Here is a 16,801-nt window from a genome sequence, read left to right as displayed (position 1 = left end):
GTGGTCAGGGCGCTCTCACATGGGAGGAGCTCTGCTCAGCCACAAGCCAGGCTGATGGCTGCCAGTACAGCGGTGGTGGTGGGAGCCTCTCCTGCCTCCTCAGCAGCGCTAAGGATGTCCGACTGCAGTTTAGGCCTGCTCCCCGCTGGCAAGTGGACATCCCCCGAGGGCTGCCGGGCTGCCAGAGGGATGTCTGATTGCCAATCCCCCGGGGAGCGGGCCTAAGCCAGCAGGTGGTCATTCCCTGAGGGGTCCCAGACTGCGAGAGGGCACAGGCCGGGCTGAGGGACCCCCCCACCCCTGACCCCCCCCAGTGCACAAATTTTTGTGCACCGGGCCTCTAGTAAAATAATAAAAGAGGATCAGAGCCATTCCCTATTGGGTTGTGGCAGTTTTTCTCCCCAAACCTCCGTCCCTCGGCCTGTGGTCACTTTGGAAAGGAAGGGAGAGCTGCCTGCTCGGTCACAGGGGCCCTTGGGGTGGGATTTCTTTCTCTGAAGGCATCATCACTGTTAAATCAGGAAGAGGGGGGCCTTTTCTGGCCAAGTGGAGGCAATGACTTCAAGTCAGGGCCAAGGACTTCCCCCATCCTGGGAAGGGTTCCAAGGGAAGCATTAGAAAAGTGTTCTTAAGTCCAATTAAAAAAAAAAAAAGCCGGGAAATGAAGGAGTCCTAAAGGAGACACATTCCGACAACCAAAGCACAAGAGAACCAGGCCTCAAGCCCTGCCCCTGCCCCTTCCGCAGGTACCTTGTTCTTCAGCATCCCCTTGGGACCGATCACATGTTCAAATATGTGTTTTCCCACGTGGGCATCCACCGCCGACAGCGGGTCATCGAAGAGGTAGACGTCGGAGTCACAGTACACGGCCCGGGCCAGGCTCACCCGCTGCTTCTGGCCCCCGGACAGGTTCACGCCCTGGGGAGTCACATGGCAGAAAGTGAGTTTGCTGGGAAACCTCCAGACATGCAGGGAGGGCAACCTGCGTGGGATTCAGCACACCCGGCCGGAGACCCCGCAGGGCTGCACCTCCTGTGGCTGTGCAGAGCAGAGGCAGGAGGGTGCACCGGCACCACTGTGGGTCTGCGTCCCAGCACAGGATTAGCCTCACCTGGAAAGCAGGTAGAAGAGAAGACCTGAGCCTCCAGGGAGCTGCTGAGTGGAGACCCAGGACAGAGCAGGTGTTTAGCAAAGGGTGGCTGGTGACACTGAACATTGTTGGCTATGGGAAAGGCTCCTGATCTTTGAGTGTGATGGAAGGCACCAGAAGATGTGGCAACGATATCATTACTGCTATTACTGTTATTTTATTTTGCTTTTGTTAATCCTTGTCCGAGGATTTTCAATTTTCCATTGATTTTTAGAGAGTGGAAGGGAGGGGGAGAGACAGAGAGAGAGAGAAAAATTGATGTGAGAGAGACATCTATTGGTTGCCTCCCCAATCAGGGCTGGGGATTGAGCCTGCAATCGAGGTACGTGTCCTTGACCAGAACTAAACCCGGGACCCTTCAGTCCGCAGGCTGATGCTCTATCCATTGAAGCAAACCGGCTAGGGCTACTGTTGTTGTTATTATTAACAACTAATGGTTTTTGAGAGCTCACTCTGGATCTAGCACTCACTGGTGAAGCCTCAGACAGTCCAGGTGGGCTGCATCCTGGGGGCACTGGGATCCAGCCCCACTCACTAACAGGAAAGGTACCATTTTCTAATTCGCACAAGAGCACCACATGGGCCATACAGCAGCAGCCCTGTCCCTCCCATGACAGATAACTCACTGTCATTTCCATATCTGGCTGGGAATCAAAGTGGACACCCAGTGGGTTAGCTGCCAGCCTCCCTGAGAGATGCCCTCCATCCTCATGCACCAAGATGGTGTCCTGGCAGCCAGGTTTTTCTGCTTGGTCCCTCTGGCCACAGCTTTCTGGTCCAGGGGCAGATATGATTCCTGAACTAAGCCAATCATATTCTCTTCCTCCAGATTCTGGTGCTAGGACCCAAACAAGGAGAGTTAAGAGTCACCAAGTGGCACATACAGGCACTTAAAAAAAGAAAAAGAAAAAGTAAGAATAATAATTTCAAAAAGCTGATTGGCAGATTTCCCTCTAATGAAATAAATTATTCATCAACTAAGAAAGCTGATTGAGCTACTGTCTTGTAACTGAAAATGGACAAGAAAGCTCTTTGATGCTGCTGTGGAACATTTGCATTTGCCTGGTGCACACCATGTGACCACCAGGGGGCGCTAAGACAAGCTGGCCAGTCAGTAAAGCATGTGCAAAAGCCCGGAGGTGGGAAGGGGTTCAGGCAAGTCACTTAGCCTCTCCCTACCTCCTTTTCCTCAACCACTAACGGGGGAAAACAGTAAATCCCATCTCGCAGGCTTGTGTGAAGACAAAATATGTATAAAATGTGTAGCACTGGCCCTAACCAGTTTGGCTCAGGGGATAGAGCGTCAGCCTGTGAACTGAAGGGTCCCAGGTTTGATTCTGGTCAAGGGCATGTACCTTGGTTACGGGTATATTCCCAGAAGGGGGTATGCAGGAGGCAGCTGATCAATGTTTCTCTCTCATCGATGTTTCTAACTCTTTATCCCTCTCCCTTCCTCTCTGTAAAAAACCAATAAAATATTTTTTAAAAAATGTGTAGCACTGTATGTACTAGTGCCTACTCCATAGTAAATGCTCAAAGTGTTAGCTATTTTATTATAACTGTTTTGAAAGAGACTGTGAACATCTGAATTACTGACACCCCTCCTCCTCCCTGTATAGTGCCCTTTGTCATGGGACTTTGCAGTCACATGACTACAAATGTAGAGCACACTTCTTGGTCCCTAGTCTTTGGGCTCAACCAAGTGACCTACCCACTTTGTGGTGGAAAGAATCATGTGCTTTAAGGGACATCACATTACTTTTTGTTCTCTTGGGCTTCTGCTCTCACCGTGAGAAGAACTTACCCCTGGGTTGCAGCTGCCCCCTCAGCCTAGGCCCCAGAAAGAAGCCATGTGGGGCAGTCCTGGGCCAAACCCAGTCTGGAGCCAAGCTCAGCTGGCCTGCAACATGGAGCAGAGTTGCCCAGCTGAGCCCGGTCTGGGTCAGCCAATCACAGTCAACTCACACACCCACAAGTATGGGAATAAGTGTTTAACATCGTAAGTCACTGAGATTTTTCTGTGATTGTTACACAACAATAACTGACTGTTACAGGGTCCGTGCTGAAGACATACTGACCTTCTCACCAATCTCCGTCCGGTCCCCGCTGGGCAGGATTTCCAGATCCGGGAGGAGGGCACAGGCTTCTATCACAGACTTATAGTAACTTTCCTGTAGCTGGCGTCCAAAAAGGATGTTTTCTCGGAGAGAATCATTCTGAATCCAGGCCTGCTGGGGGACGTAGGCCACTGAGCCCTACATGGCAAGCGGAGAAGAAAGCAAGAGACAGGGAGACGTACTTGGTTAACAAGATAGCAGCCAGCTCACCACATGCCAGAAAGGCCCTACTTCACAAGCGACTGCATCACACCCATTGTTTCAACAAGAGGTAAACCGAGTCACAAAGGACCATGGATGCCAGAGCTGAGATCAGAACCCACACTGACCAACATCGGGAGTTCAAGAATCAAAATCCTCATTGGTGAGATTATAGTTATGCATTTAGTAAAAACTCACTGAATGCCTCCATCAGTGGACTAAAATGCCTCCCAAGAATGGGAAATTATCGATTACAAAAATTACTGATTACAGTTGCGGTAAATGCTAAGAGAAAAACATATGAGACCTTTGAACAGTCCTTTAAAAAGAAAGACCTAGTTAGGAACATCAGGAAAGCATGTCTTGAGGAAATTTCCTTGATGAAATTTAAGCAAGGACTTCTGTGTCAAAACTGTCCATTTCAAAAGCTGTTGTGTCTTTCTTCCCACATAATGTAAGGTATCAAGAAGGCCATGACAAGAGGGCTAGGCACTCCCTTCCCGGGCAAAATAACCATCACAAATAAACGTTTAACCTCATCAAACCCAATACTCAGTGCACCCTCCAATTCCAGATCCATCACTTTTTTATTTAAAAGCTTTCTCCTTTAAAGCTGTGGTTCTCAACATGGAGTGATTTTGCCCTCCAGGGGACATCTGACAATGTCAAGAGACACTTTTGGTTGTCACAGCTGGAGGCTGCTACGGGGGGTATCGGGATAGAGGCCAGTGATGCTGCTAACCACCCTACGAGGCACAGCACAGCCCCACAACAGAGAATTATCCAGCCCAACAAGTCAACAGGGCTGTGGTTGGGGAAATCCAGGGTTAATGAAACGGAACGCGACGTGGGTCCCTACATGGTTTGTAATTTTCTTCCATTAACCCAGCTCACGTGGACCATTGATCCTACTTCATAACATGTATTTGAAAGCAATGACAGGACATTTCCTACAACAACAGCTAGACAATATTAGTTTGGACCCAACTACTGTAATGTATACTTTCTACTAATGTATATTAGGCTAAAGGACATTATTTAATCAACAAAGACTGTGCACTAAAATAGAGACAATGGCATAAACCAGCATCCCAAAAGCAGATTCCAAGAGACAGTAATTCTGGGCTGTAACTAGTTTCCGCATAGACAATAAGAAGGTGTGGGCAAATATGGCTGGACCATGCTGGGTTAACCACAGTTAAATAGGTTTCTTTCTCCCTGCAGGATTCCTTAGAGCCTTTACTTTATTCATGTTTATTCTACGTGTCCAAGAGGGAGGGAACCAGAGTGTGCAGTATTTCCCAAAACATCCCACGAGGTGGGTTTGCTGCAGACCCCACTGCAGGTACCGCTGGTACCAACAAAACTTTGAGGGAGGTTTTCCTACCCCAGGAGAAGGCTTTCATGGGGAATGAGCTAAATGCAAAACAAGACTCTTAATTTCTAAAGGACTCATTTATTCACTGAAGCAGCCTCTCAGACTCTCTCTTGAGGAAGATAACAGCTTAGTTCACAGTACTCTGTGTATTTAAATGCAATAAAACCACAGTCTGTTTTAGCCCCATATTAAGAACTCAATACACACTCAGATTTTAAACAGTTCCCTTAAAAAGAATTCTCTAAGATCACATTCCAATGACATAAATCAGAAATCTTAAGTTTAGTTACTTTTACACACACACACACACACACACACACACACACAAACACAGAGAGCTCCGTAGAGAGAGAACAAGCCAGAAAGACTCATGGACAAAGAGGTCACGAGATGTACACTGAGGAGCAGAGATGGGGAGGGAACGAGAGACAGTGAGCAGACCAGGGAACATTTGTGTGCTTCCTAAGTATGTACTGAGTGCCCACTCCAGGCCTGGCACTGTGCTAGGTGCTCAGACACAGCAGGAAATGAGTGACACTTCTCCCGGATGGCACAGAGAAGGGCAGAAAGAATGCGAGAGAAAGAACAAGAGAGAGAGACCCTGCTGCTCCTGCCTCATGCACGGGGACCACATGAAAGAGAAGCCAGCATCACACCTGACCTTCCTCTCAGGCCATCAGCCCCCCACGGCTCCCGCTCACCCCGTCCTCCTACCTTGATAGCCACGTGCCCCTCCACCTTGTCCATCTCGGCCAAGAGCGCTGAGAGTAGAGATGACTTTCCACAGCCCACCTGGCCCACTACGGCCACCAAGGAACCTTCTGGAACGGAGAAGGTGATGCTGAAAAGACACAACACACAGTGCCTCAGTCATGCTCTCACCTGAATGAGGTCGACAGGGGCCGGTGCCCTGGGCCACGGAGCTGGGTTTACCCTGAGTAGAGAGAGAAGCGGAAGGCAGGGCGGTCGAGCGCCTCTACGATCTGGACATTTCTCCCGTGTTTCTACTGCTGTGTTTGGCTCAGTGAACAGTCTCAGGCCTTTCCTGTGTGAGGCACAGGCCAGGTGCTGAGATGCCAGCGCATCTGAGAAAACGGAGACCTGAGAGATCAGCCAAATGTAGGGCTAGTCACTTTGCCCCGGGGCACAGCACAGGTGCCCTGGGGGCAGAGGGCACCTCAAAATGAACTCTGAAGGAAGAATAAGCGTGTGTCAGACACAGAAACCTAGAACAGCTTAAGAAAAGGCCAAGGCTTGAGTAGCGTGTACGGTCAGGGATTGACATGTCAATGACACAGATGAGGCAGGGAGGGTGGGCCCATCCTGAAGGTGGGCGGTGGCCTCCACTGAAATTGCCCTGTGACAGGTACAAGAAAATAAGCTAAGTGACTGCCTGTCACATGGCGTGTCAGAGCCAGGATTTCCTCCACCAGAAGGGCGGCACGTCCAGGGCACTGCTGGGTTGCTCACACTGGCTGTGCTTTTCCACGGCTGCTATTAGGATTTTCAACCTATTCGTGGAAATGCTGCTAGATTTCGCTGTCACCCACTGTCTGCTTCTTGGGGACCTACTGCACGGTCGCACTGACTATTCTTTTGTTCCTGTGCAGTGAGGGGGGTGGGTTAGGGGGCTCAGGGAAGCAGCTCTTGCAATCATCCAGGTGAGATGGGAATAACTTTATAGGCTGAGGAGAAAGAAAGTTTGGATGAATAAAGATTTGGGGAATCGAGGTGGGAGATGAACAGGACAGCCTTTGATTCTGGAAGAACAGAAGAAAAGATGAGAGCACAGACATAGAGTATTTACTTGGGGAGTAGAATGAGAGAAAAGCTAAAATTGAAGCAGGCAGGAGTAGAGTCAGACACAAGGAAGAACTTCCTAAACATGCAACCCCACCATGAATTTTCAGGGAGATGTTATACAGACCCTTTTCTCTGTAATTTGGCTCGAGGAAGTGGGTATTTGCTCAGGGGCATGGGGGATACATTTGGCCCCTTCTGGCCCTGTGTTTTGGGGACTCCTTAAGGAGGCCTAGAAACCACTGAGCAAGGCCTCCAGTCAGAGGAAATAAGAGGCACTTAACAAGTTGCCCGGGAAGCCAGGTCAATTCCCTGGACACTGTGTGCCTTGTGGGCAAGGTACCAGGGAAGGCGTGGGTGAGAAAGGGTGATCCAGGCAGCTGGAGATCCCCGGAAGGACAGAGAACAATTCCTTCCTGAGAGCAAATCCCAGCCGACAAGAATTCTTTACGACAGACTCAAGCCTGCCTGCCACCACCATCAGCATCACAGTCTGGGACCCTGCCTGGCCAATCAGTGTGCTGTGTCTCTCCGGGCACAGTAATTGGCTCAGGGAGGGGCACATGACCCAAACTGAGCCAATCAGAGGCAGGCAGGTCTCCTAATCCAGTGGTCCGTGGACCACTGGTGATCTGTCAAGTCCGAAGGGTTGATGACCGCTGTCCTAATCCACACCTGGAGTGAATAGGGACCATTTGCCATCATGAAGGGAGAGGCCGTCTGAGAGAGAAGCAGAACAAAGACAAGATGCAGAGAATCCTAATGGCACTGAGTCCCTGGATCACACTGTACCTGAAAGTGGCCCTTCTCAGTTACTCACAGCAAAAATCTCCCTTTGTTGCCTAAGCCTATCTGTGCAAGGTTTCCGTCACTTACAATGAAAGGGAACCCTCTGTGCCAGGCACACTCTCACCAGGTGTGACTGCATCTATTCCCCAGATGAGTAAAGGGAGGCTCAGGAAGGCAGGTGACCTATTCAAGGTCACAGAGCTGGAGCGTGGCTGGCACTGAACCCATGTTTGCCCAGAGCCCTGTGCTTCTGTCCACATCCTGGCTTACCCATTCAGGGTGGGAGGGTCGCTCCTGGCCCACGTGAAGGTGGCGTTCCTCACGGTGATGCTGTGCGAGCCCCCGCCTGAAAAGCAGCAGACACAGCGCGTCAGGCACAATGAAGTCACGGGACTGAGAGTGAGCAGCAGGCTCTGACTTTTTTTCTAATCAAGTGTGGTTCAACCCGAGGCGCTAGACAGTTCCGCTAGGCATCATCTGGTTACATCTGTCTCAGTTTCTAAAGAAGAACCCAACCAGCAATTTTGGAGGTGGCCTCAGACCCAGAAAGCAAAAGGAAACCGCAAGAGGGCTCCGCCCTGAAAGGCAGGAGGTTGTGCCATCCGGACGCCCATCTCGCAGAGGTGGGGGGACCCACGGGGAGCACAGGGAGCCAGGGACTTCCCTTGCCCTGTCTTGGGAGGTTCCAACAGCCAGCTCTGGCCGGGAGGGCCGGGCAGAAGCCTAGGTCAACGGCAACAGGGAGCACCCTCCTGCACTGAGCTTCTCTCCATTGGCGGCGTGGGATGGCCCTTGGCCCTCACCACGCCCCAGGGCCTCCTCCTTTATGTTCAAAGCAGCCCTGCACCCCAACTCCTGGATTTCAGGGCTGCCCCCTAACTCCTCCTCTCATCACAGTAGGCCCTTCTAAACAGCAGTCACACCCGCTGTGACAAGCAGGCTGTGGGGTATGGCAGGGGGAGGGTGGTAAGACAAAGCCTGCATACATGCAGGGCTCCTGTCCTCATTCACTGTCCCTCCTCTTATTTTCCTTTCACTCCATGTCCCTCACTTAAAAACACACAAATTTGACTCTAATTATGAGCCATCTTAAAACCACCTAGAGATAAGACGGGGGTGTTTTGCAGTTATCAAATGAAGAAATAAATTCTCCCACATATCAAAAACAAAAAGTTGTGGTGAGAGGAAGTTACTGGTTAATCTAACTTAATCTTCTCCCTCCCTCCCCCCATCCCCACTGAAAATGGAGAACCAGGAGGAAACTGGAAAAAAAATTTTAAAAAGCCACTTGAGACTGATAAGCTAATGGACCAGGAGAAGTGGCAGAAAGCTGCCAGGTCTGGCACCTGGAGGTGTGGATAAACATCTCAGAAGGTCAAAATGCCTCGCAGGTTGCCACCAGGGCAGGAAGGGAGGGGCTGAGGTCTGCAGGGCTCCAGGAGGCTGGGGTGGGGCTTTGCAACATGACACCTGCAGTGAGCTGTGAACTGCAGCAGCTCAAATCTCCACTGGCTGCCCCGAATTTAGGCCCTGGGCTGTGCAGAGACATTTAACCCTGGCGTGGATGCTGTTGCTCCCTGTGTCCTCTGGTGGGGTGGGGACGAAGGTCCTCAGGACAGCAGGGACTGGATGACCAGAGGCCAGGGAGGTCAGGAGGAAGATTCCAGCATCCAGCGAGTACTAGTGCTCAAGTGGGGGTGACTCTGCTCCCCAAGGGACAGAATGGAGAGCAAGACATTTTTGGCTGTCAAAACTGGGGTGTGGTCAGGCCGGCGTGGCTCAGTGGTTGAGCACTGACCCATGAACCAAGAGGTCACCAGCTCCATTTCCAGTCAGGGCACATTCCGGGTTTCCGGGCTCAATCCCCAGTAGGGGGCGTGCGGGAGGCAACCAATCAATGCTTCTCTCTCATCAATGTTAATCTCTCTCCCTCTCCCTTCTTCTCTCTCTAAAAATCAATAAAAACATTTTTTTAAAAATAGGGATGTGGGCTACTGGCATCTAGTGGGTAGAGGCCAGGGATGCTGCTCATCATCCTATAACCACCCCAGAGCAAAGAACGATCTGCTGGAACGTCAGTAGTGCCAAGCCTGAGCTGAACATGCTGCAGATCTTCTCAATCGCACTAGAGAAGTAACAACCACCATTCCTGGGCTAGCAGGCACTGTGCTGGGTGTTTACACACCACTGAAGACACCTGAAAACCTATGAGGTGCCAGGTAATGTGCACACATTATAACCAATATATACACACATTCATGGGGCGCTGGAGCCAACACTGTGTAGGCTCAAATCCCTACACTGCCACTTCCTAGCTGGATAGCTCTGGGCAAGTTACTTAACTTCTCTGTGCCTAACTTCCTCATCTGTAAAATAGAATTGAGAATAATGGGATGTACTCCACAGGGAGGGCTGTGATGAGGAGTAAAGGAGGCAATACACAGAGAGTCCTTAGAACAGTGCTTGGCACATAGTAGGTACTCAAATGTGGTAGGCAGACAGACATGAACAGAGCAAGGATGATGATGATGGGCCAGGTACAGAAGATCAGGGTGGGAAGCCCCAGGTGCCTAGCAACAGACATTTGTAAGGTGGGACCTCGCCCTCAGGGTGACTTTTCTCCCCTAGCTTATCTCTGGCCAGGCGTTTGGACCAGGACCCCCCACCACCACCACCACCTTTCATCCCTAGAGATAACATCTAGGCCTCAACTTGTATTTCAGCTCCAGGCCCAGATAAGCAACAAAACCAACCTCAGGACCAGCTGCATTGAATGACCCCTGCCCTGGTGCCGGCCAATCAATCAGTGGAGACCACAACACTGAAAGGACACACCTGGAACACTGCTGAACAGTCTATTTAGATCTTCCCCTGGGACCTCCCCTAAAATCTCCACTCAAAACACCCTTAGAGTAAGGACCCAGCTGCTCTCCCTCCTGGGAGCACGCCTGTGCCTGTGCCTTTCTCTCCGCCTCCTCCCGCTCCCCTTCTCCCTGCCCCATGCTTCCTCACTCCCAAAGGGGCCCTTCCTTTACTCCTATAACTTGTTTCCTAAGCCCATTTCTTCTAGGAATTACTTGTACCTCTGTGATTTACCCAATAAATGTTCTCTTATAGTTTGGGTCTTGGCTCTGAATTCTTTCCTAGCCAGAACCTAAGTACCGAGGTTGCTGAACCCAGGTTTGGTCTGACCCCACCCGTCAGACACCTGGTGCTGCTCTCACCGCCTACAACAAATCCACTCAGTGGCTAAGAGCACAGGCTGTCGTGTGGATCCTGATTCCAGTTTGTACTAGCTGGGAGATCTGGGCAAGTTACTGAGGCCAGTTTCCTCATCTGCAAAATGGGGGTTTCCACAGCCCCCCTCTCTGTGCCACAAGGAGCAGCAAATGGGATATTACATCGATGTCCTTAGAACAGAGCACCATGGCGGGAATGTCACTGACATGAAAGTGGCCGCTGCTGTGAGTGCTATTAAAGCCGATGACTAAGTGCCTGGAGACACAGCCATGGATCAGATCCCTGGTCAGGGGCCTTGGCTGGGAAAGGATGCATTAATAAGCTACAAAATAAACGAACTTACCAATAAAAACCCATATAACCCTCTGCCACAGAAAAGTACCTTCATTCCCATTATCCAGATGGGGAATCTGAGTCTCAGAGCACTGAAGGGACCTGCCCAAGTGCACACAACTGGCCAGTCTCCAACAGCCTAGTTCTGTCTGTGCATCTGCCCAGAACAGAATCAAAGTCCAGGTACTCCGGAAGCTGACCTTCAGGGAGAGGCCTCGCCCACGGGTGCCTCTCAGCAAGAAAGCAAAAGTGCAAGTTCACCCCCCTGGGAGTTGCAAGACAAGGCCCTAGAGTCCACCCACTCTGCAGAGATCCTGCTCCCTGCGGCCTCACAGACAAGCTGCTGGGCAAAGCCAAATGGAGGACAGCTGAGTTGAGGGCAGCATCCTGACCAAACGCACACACCGTCTTTGATGGGCAGTCGCTCGATGCTGTCGGGATCCAGCTCCTCGTGGGACAGAAAGATCCTGAGGCGTTTGAGGGAGACACTCGCCTACACAGGAAGCAACCATACACAAGGCATGGTTATTTTTGAAAGGATTTTTGCAAAACAGACCCCAGGCTAACATTCAGTGGGTTTGCCCTGGATGCAGAGGGCCCACACCCTCCCTCATTTCTGAAGGCTCTGTGTTTCCCCAAGCCAGCATTCACCTTAGAATAACAAGTAAAACAGTTCTAATATGTTTTCCTTTAAAACCCCACAACCGGTATTAAAAAGGACTTTCCTAGATGCAAAGGGACTTAAACATAATAACCAAAGGCAATGGTCCCGTTTAAGGGCACAAATGAGCAGCGAGGAGATGAGTAAGTCCTGGGACTGAATGTACAGCATAGTTGCTAAGAGACTAGATCTTAACTGTTCCCATCACAAAAAGGGAAATAACTGTGACGTGACAGAGGTGTTGCCTGACACTATGGTGGTAATCGTACTGCAATATATCAATGTATTAAACGTACACAGTTATAGGTCAAATATATCCCAATAAAAATAAATTTAAACACACACACACGTAACGGTTCTTACTCAAATAGCCCGTCTCTAAAGACATTAATGAGACGATCTGTGTTAGGCAATTAGACATGAGCAGAGCAAAGGCGATGAGCCAGATATAGAAGGTCGCAGGGCGGAAAGCCTCGAGTGCCTCGCAAAGGACAAATGTAGGGCAGGACCTCACTGCCAGGTGACCTTTCCTCCCCTAGCATATCGCTGGTCATGCAGGTTGGACCCCCTGACCGTTTCATATTGCTGGGCACGGGATTTGGACCCCTGACCTTCCCTCCCTAGAGATAACATCTAAGCCTCAAGTTGTATTTCAGCTCCAGGCCCCGAAAAGCAGCAAAACCAGACAAGTGACACCACTGCTGACCTCAGGACCAGCTGCATTGACCCTGAAAGGACACAACTCGAAAGCTGCTGAATATTCTACTGAGATCTTCTCCTGGGACCTCCCCTAAAATCTCCGCCCTTAAAACCCTTGAGACAGAGGACCCAGCAGTTCTCCCTCCTGGGAGCAGGCCTGTGCCTTTCCCCAGCCCCCTTAACCGTCCCCTCCCCCCAGGCACTTCACCTTTACCTTCCTCACTCCTAAGCTCCAAGGGTCCTTCCTTTACCTCTATAACTTGTTTCCTAAGCCCATCTTTTCTACGAGTTCCTTCTTCAACCTCTGAGATTTTCCAAATAAATGTTCTCTTATGGTTTGAGTCCTGGCTCTGAATTCTTCCCTAGCCAGAACGCAAGTACCGAGACTGCTGAACCCAGGTCCAGTCTGACCCCACGGGTCTAACACTGATGCTGTCCCTGCCGCTGCCAGCAAAGCTGGGAAGTTTTCAGATGGGCTGAGTATTACTTTAAGAAAGGACTGTTAGTTTTGTTAGGCACGATAATGGTGTTCCGGCTATGCAAGAAGAAAGGCATGCAGAAGTATTTTTGGGTGAATGGCCAAGAGGTCTTGGATTTGCTTTAAAAATTTTCAGCAAAGAAAAAAAAAAGAAATGAAGGGCGGGAGGAAGGAGGGGGGTGGAGGGATAGAAAAAGGACCTGATAAACAAGTGTGACATAATGTTGAATCTGGGTGATGGGTACACAAAGTTCATCATTATCCTAGTCTCTACTTCTGTATACGTTTGAAATGTTTCATAATAAAAAGGGGTCTTATCTGCTTTTTTTTTTTTAAATAAAGCCTACAACCAGAGTTGTACAACCAAATCTTAAGACTGATTCCTCTGTGTGGCTGAAAACGGGGTTTTCAACCTGAATATGTGCAACGCGGGGCAGAAGAGTGTGAAAAACACGATCGGCCGGCAAGTGGTGGGAGTTTCAAATGGTGTTAAAGTGGAGAGAGCAGTTCCCTCTCCTTAGAGTCACGGCATGAATTTTAGGGCTTCTGGGGGGTGGTCTAGGTTGGGGTTTTTGGAATGGTGGGTCAAGGCCTATTAGTGGCTGGTGAAATCAATTTAATGGGTCAAGAGAAGCATTTTTTAAAAGACAGACTAGGGGGTAGGGGAGGGTGGAACACAGCGGACTGGAATAGAATAAATACTTCAGAAAGCGTCTTACTGAGCACGGGAAAGCCTGGCTGCATTAATCCTAAGCATATGAGTTCCTTGTCAGGAACTAAAATGTATTTCTTTCTTGGGGGTACGACCAAAAAGCATGACAGCCACGGGGCCGGGCGCAGCGGGATGACCGGTGTGGAGGGAACTGCCTGCAGGGGGACAGCTAAACCCTTTTGTTTTGTTCCCAGGAGAGCCCTCCCTGCAGCCCCCAGCCTCGCCCGTACCTGCACGATGCTGCTGATGACCATGGGGAGAATATTCAGGGGAAAACGAAGGATGTTGAACAAGGCCAAGGACACAAAGGCTTTCTGGGCATCCAGGATGTTGGTCTCGTCGATGGTCACGTAGACGGCAAAAGTACACAGGGCCACCTGCAAGCAGAACGCCGTCACTGACTTGTGTCCCTGCGTCAGCCAGTCTGGGAGCAGGTACCCTCCCCACTCCCCCAGCCAGGTGTTCAGGCCCTCCCCTCGTGAGCTGCAACCACCTACACTGGCCACTGGAGGCAGCAGAAGACGCCCAAGATAACACTCAGAAAATGAACGGATAAATAAATGACCAGGAGCCCAAATTACCACCAACTTCCTCTGGGGCACACCGGGATTCCCCAACAACACAGCATGATCACACCTCTGGGCCTCTGCCTTTGCCGTTCCCTTTGCCCAAACAACCTTCCCATCCAAATGGGGGCTGGGTTACTCCGTCTTACCCACCCTCCCACCTGGTTTATTTTTCTTCACGGCACCTATCACCATCTAGTGTGGTAACATATGTATGTTCTGTCTGGCTCCTGCACTAAAATGTAAACACCACAAAGGCACATGACTGATCCTTGATGCCTAGAACAGTCCCTGGGACACAGGAACCCTGAATAAGACCTTAGGCAAGTCACCTCCTCTCCCCATGCCTCAGCTGTCTCATCTGTGAAATGGGGGTGAAGGTGGAGAATTAATGCCACTTTCAAAGTTCCTTCCAGCTCATAAACCTTTACATGGTTTTATACCCCCAGGACAGGAAGACTTATTTTAAAAAGAAAAAAGAAAACCAACAGCCACTTCCTCCCCCACAAAGTCAGACTTGCCTTAAGCCTTGTGGTTTTACTACTTTGCTTTAAGTTCCTGGGATTTTACTACTCAGGCGGCCAGAATTTGGGTTCAGCTGTTAGAGATGACAGCACGTAAACAGGAGAAATGAGGGACCCCTGAGTAATCCAGGGCCAGGCTGCTTGGCTTAGGGAGCAGGGAAAAGATCAATGGGTGAGTGTCTGCACCCCTCCCTCACCGCCGGGACAGAGCAGCGCAGGGGGAGGCTAACAACAGGCATCCCAAGAGATCATCTGCTACATGCAAGCAGGGGCGGTCTGGTCTGGAAAACCTTGGACCTGGCAGATGAACAGAAGTTCCCAGCACCCTGCCAGCCCCAGACTCCTAGAATCACTGGGGGTGGGGGTGGGGGGGGGTGCGGTATAAACTGCCGGGGCCCTGCCTGTCTGTGTTCCAGTCTAAGCCTCTGGTATGGCTGTGGTTCAGAGTATTTTCAGGGTCTCAGCTGCCTCATTTCTGTGTTACCGTTTAGAAGGTTGTAAAGCTTAAAAATTAAAAGCGTAAGTTCGGCCACACACCTGGTGGGTGTGCCACCTCCTTTCTCCAAGGGAGCCTCTATTTTCCATCTACAAAATGGGGATCCTGACACACCTTTGCTGGGCTGCTGCAGCAGGAGGCCCGGGGCTCAGGCGGAGCACTTAGCACAGTACCCAGAGCACTTAGCACAGACACAGAAAAATGCAATATATGGCAGCTGTTTTTATTTCTTGTTACAAAACTCAGTCCCAGCTCCTTGGATTATTCTTCCAAAGAATCTATAAACTGGTTCTGAGAGCAAGGCACTGGGAAGCGAAGCTGGTTCTGCCCTGGCTCTGACATTAACAAGCTGGGTGCCCCTGCGGCACGGCCCACACATTTTCCAGCTCCACAGCCAAGGGGGAGGCGAGATGCTCGTGCTGCACACACTGGCTCCCTCCTCCAGGCAGTGGCCTCTTATATAACCAAAGGCACTCCTCACTCCAAACTCCCCAATACTTCCGCACAGACGAACAGTACTCGGCCATAAAGAGGAATGAAGCACTGACACCGGCTACATCTGAATGAACCTGAAAACCTGATGCCAAGTGAAAGAAGACAGACCCAAAAGGCCACAGAGTAATAGGATCCCATTTACAGGAAATATCCAGAAGGGGCCAATCCACAGAGACAGAAAGTAGATGGGTGGATGCCTAGGGCTGGGGGAGCAGGGCGAATGGGGAGTGACTGCCAATGAGGGTTTCTTTGGGGGATGAAGAAAATATTCTGGGATTAGATAGTGGTGATAGTTGCACAACCTTGTGAATATACTAAACACCATGGAATTTTACACTTAAAAGTGGTGAATTATATCTCAATAAAAATATCAAATCATTTTTAAAAGCTCAATTCTCCAAACCAGTCCTTTTTGCTTATGAGAGAACAGTGGTTCTCAACCTTCTGGCCCTTTAAATACAGTTCCTCATGTTGTGGCCCAACCATAAAATTATTTTCGTTGCTACTTCATAACTGTAATGTTGCTACTGTTATGAATCGTAATGTAAATATCTGATATGCAGGATGGTCTTAGGCGACCCCTGTGAAAGGGTCGTTCGACCGCCAAAGGGGTCGCGACCCACAGGTTGAGAACCGCTGTGATAGAAGCTAAAGTTTTGACTCGGGCCCCAGGGCCCACCTGATTTGTAAACGTCCCCTGTCTGTAGCTTGTCTGGCCTCTGCTCCTACCATTCTTCCCCTCGCCCCTCGGTTCCAGCCCCACCGGCCTCCATGGTTACTTTTTCTCTGGGGCTGGCCAGGTCCAGTCTCAGGGCCCTTCCACTCACTCTTTCTTCTCCTTGGTGGGGCCGCTCACCTCCAACAAGTAAAGACTCAAGTGTCCCCTTCTCCATAGGGTCTTCCATCATCTTATTTAAAACTGCAAGCCTTCCCTATGGCTCTAGCCCGAGTCTTTTTCCCCCATAGCACTTATGACTGTGTAGCACACTATATGATGTGTTTGTTATGCCTACTGTCTCTCCCAATTAGGATGAACGAACACTCCATGAGGGCGGGGAATTGTGTCCGTGGTATTCACTGCTGTATCATCGGTGCCCATGACAGCACCTAAATCAAGGTAATGTTTGTGGGTGGGCGGATGGATGGATGAATTAGGTGGGTG

General features: G+C 50.3%; 1 protein-coding gene across 1 annotated transcript in view; it reads right to left on the bottom strand.

Moving 5' to 3' along the window:
• Window positions 1–16,801, bottom strand: part of ABCC1 (ATP-binding cassette, sub-family C (CFTR/MRP), member 1) — a 106,681-nt gene that overhangs the window by 35,102 nt on the left and 54,778 nt on the right. Inside the window, exons 13-18 of the mRNA XM_005872052.2 lie at window positions 13,789–13,935; window positions 11,414–11,501; window positions 7,706–7,781; window positions 5,561–5,687; window positions 3,229–3,405; window positions 751–918 (exon numbers count right to left, since the gene is read on the bottom strand). Of these exons, the coding sequence (XP_005872114.1) occupies window positions 751–918; window positions 3,229–3,405; window positions 5,561–5,687; window positions 7,706–7,781; window positions 11,414–11,501; window positions 13,789–13,935 (783 nt within the window). The remainder of the gene's footprint in view (window positions 1–750; window positions 919–3,228; window positions 3,406–5,560; window positions 5,688–7,705; window positions 7,782–11,413; window positions 11,502–13,788; window positions 13,936–16,801) is intronic.

The sequence above is a fragment of the Myotis brandtii genome, unplaced genomic scaffold (assembly GCF_000412655.1).
Source record: "Myotis brandtii unplaced genomic scaffold, ASM41265v1 scaffold363, whole genome shotgun sequence".
NCBI lineage: Eukaryota > Metazoa > Chordata > Mammalia > Chiroptera > Vespertilionidae > Myotis > Myotis brandtii.
The sequence above is the reverse complement of the archived record's forward strand: the minus strand, read 5'-3'. Positions and strand labels throughout refer to the sequence as shown.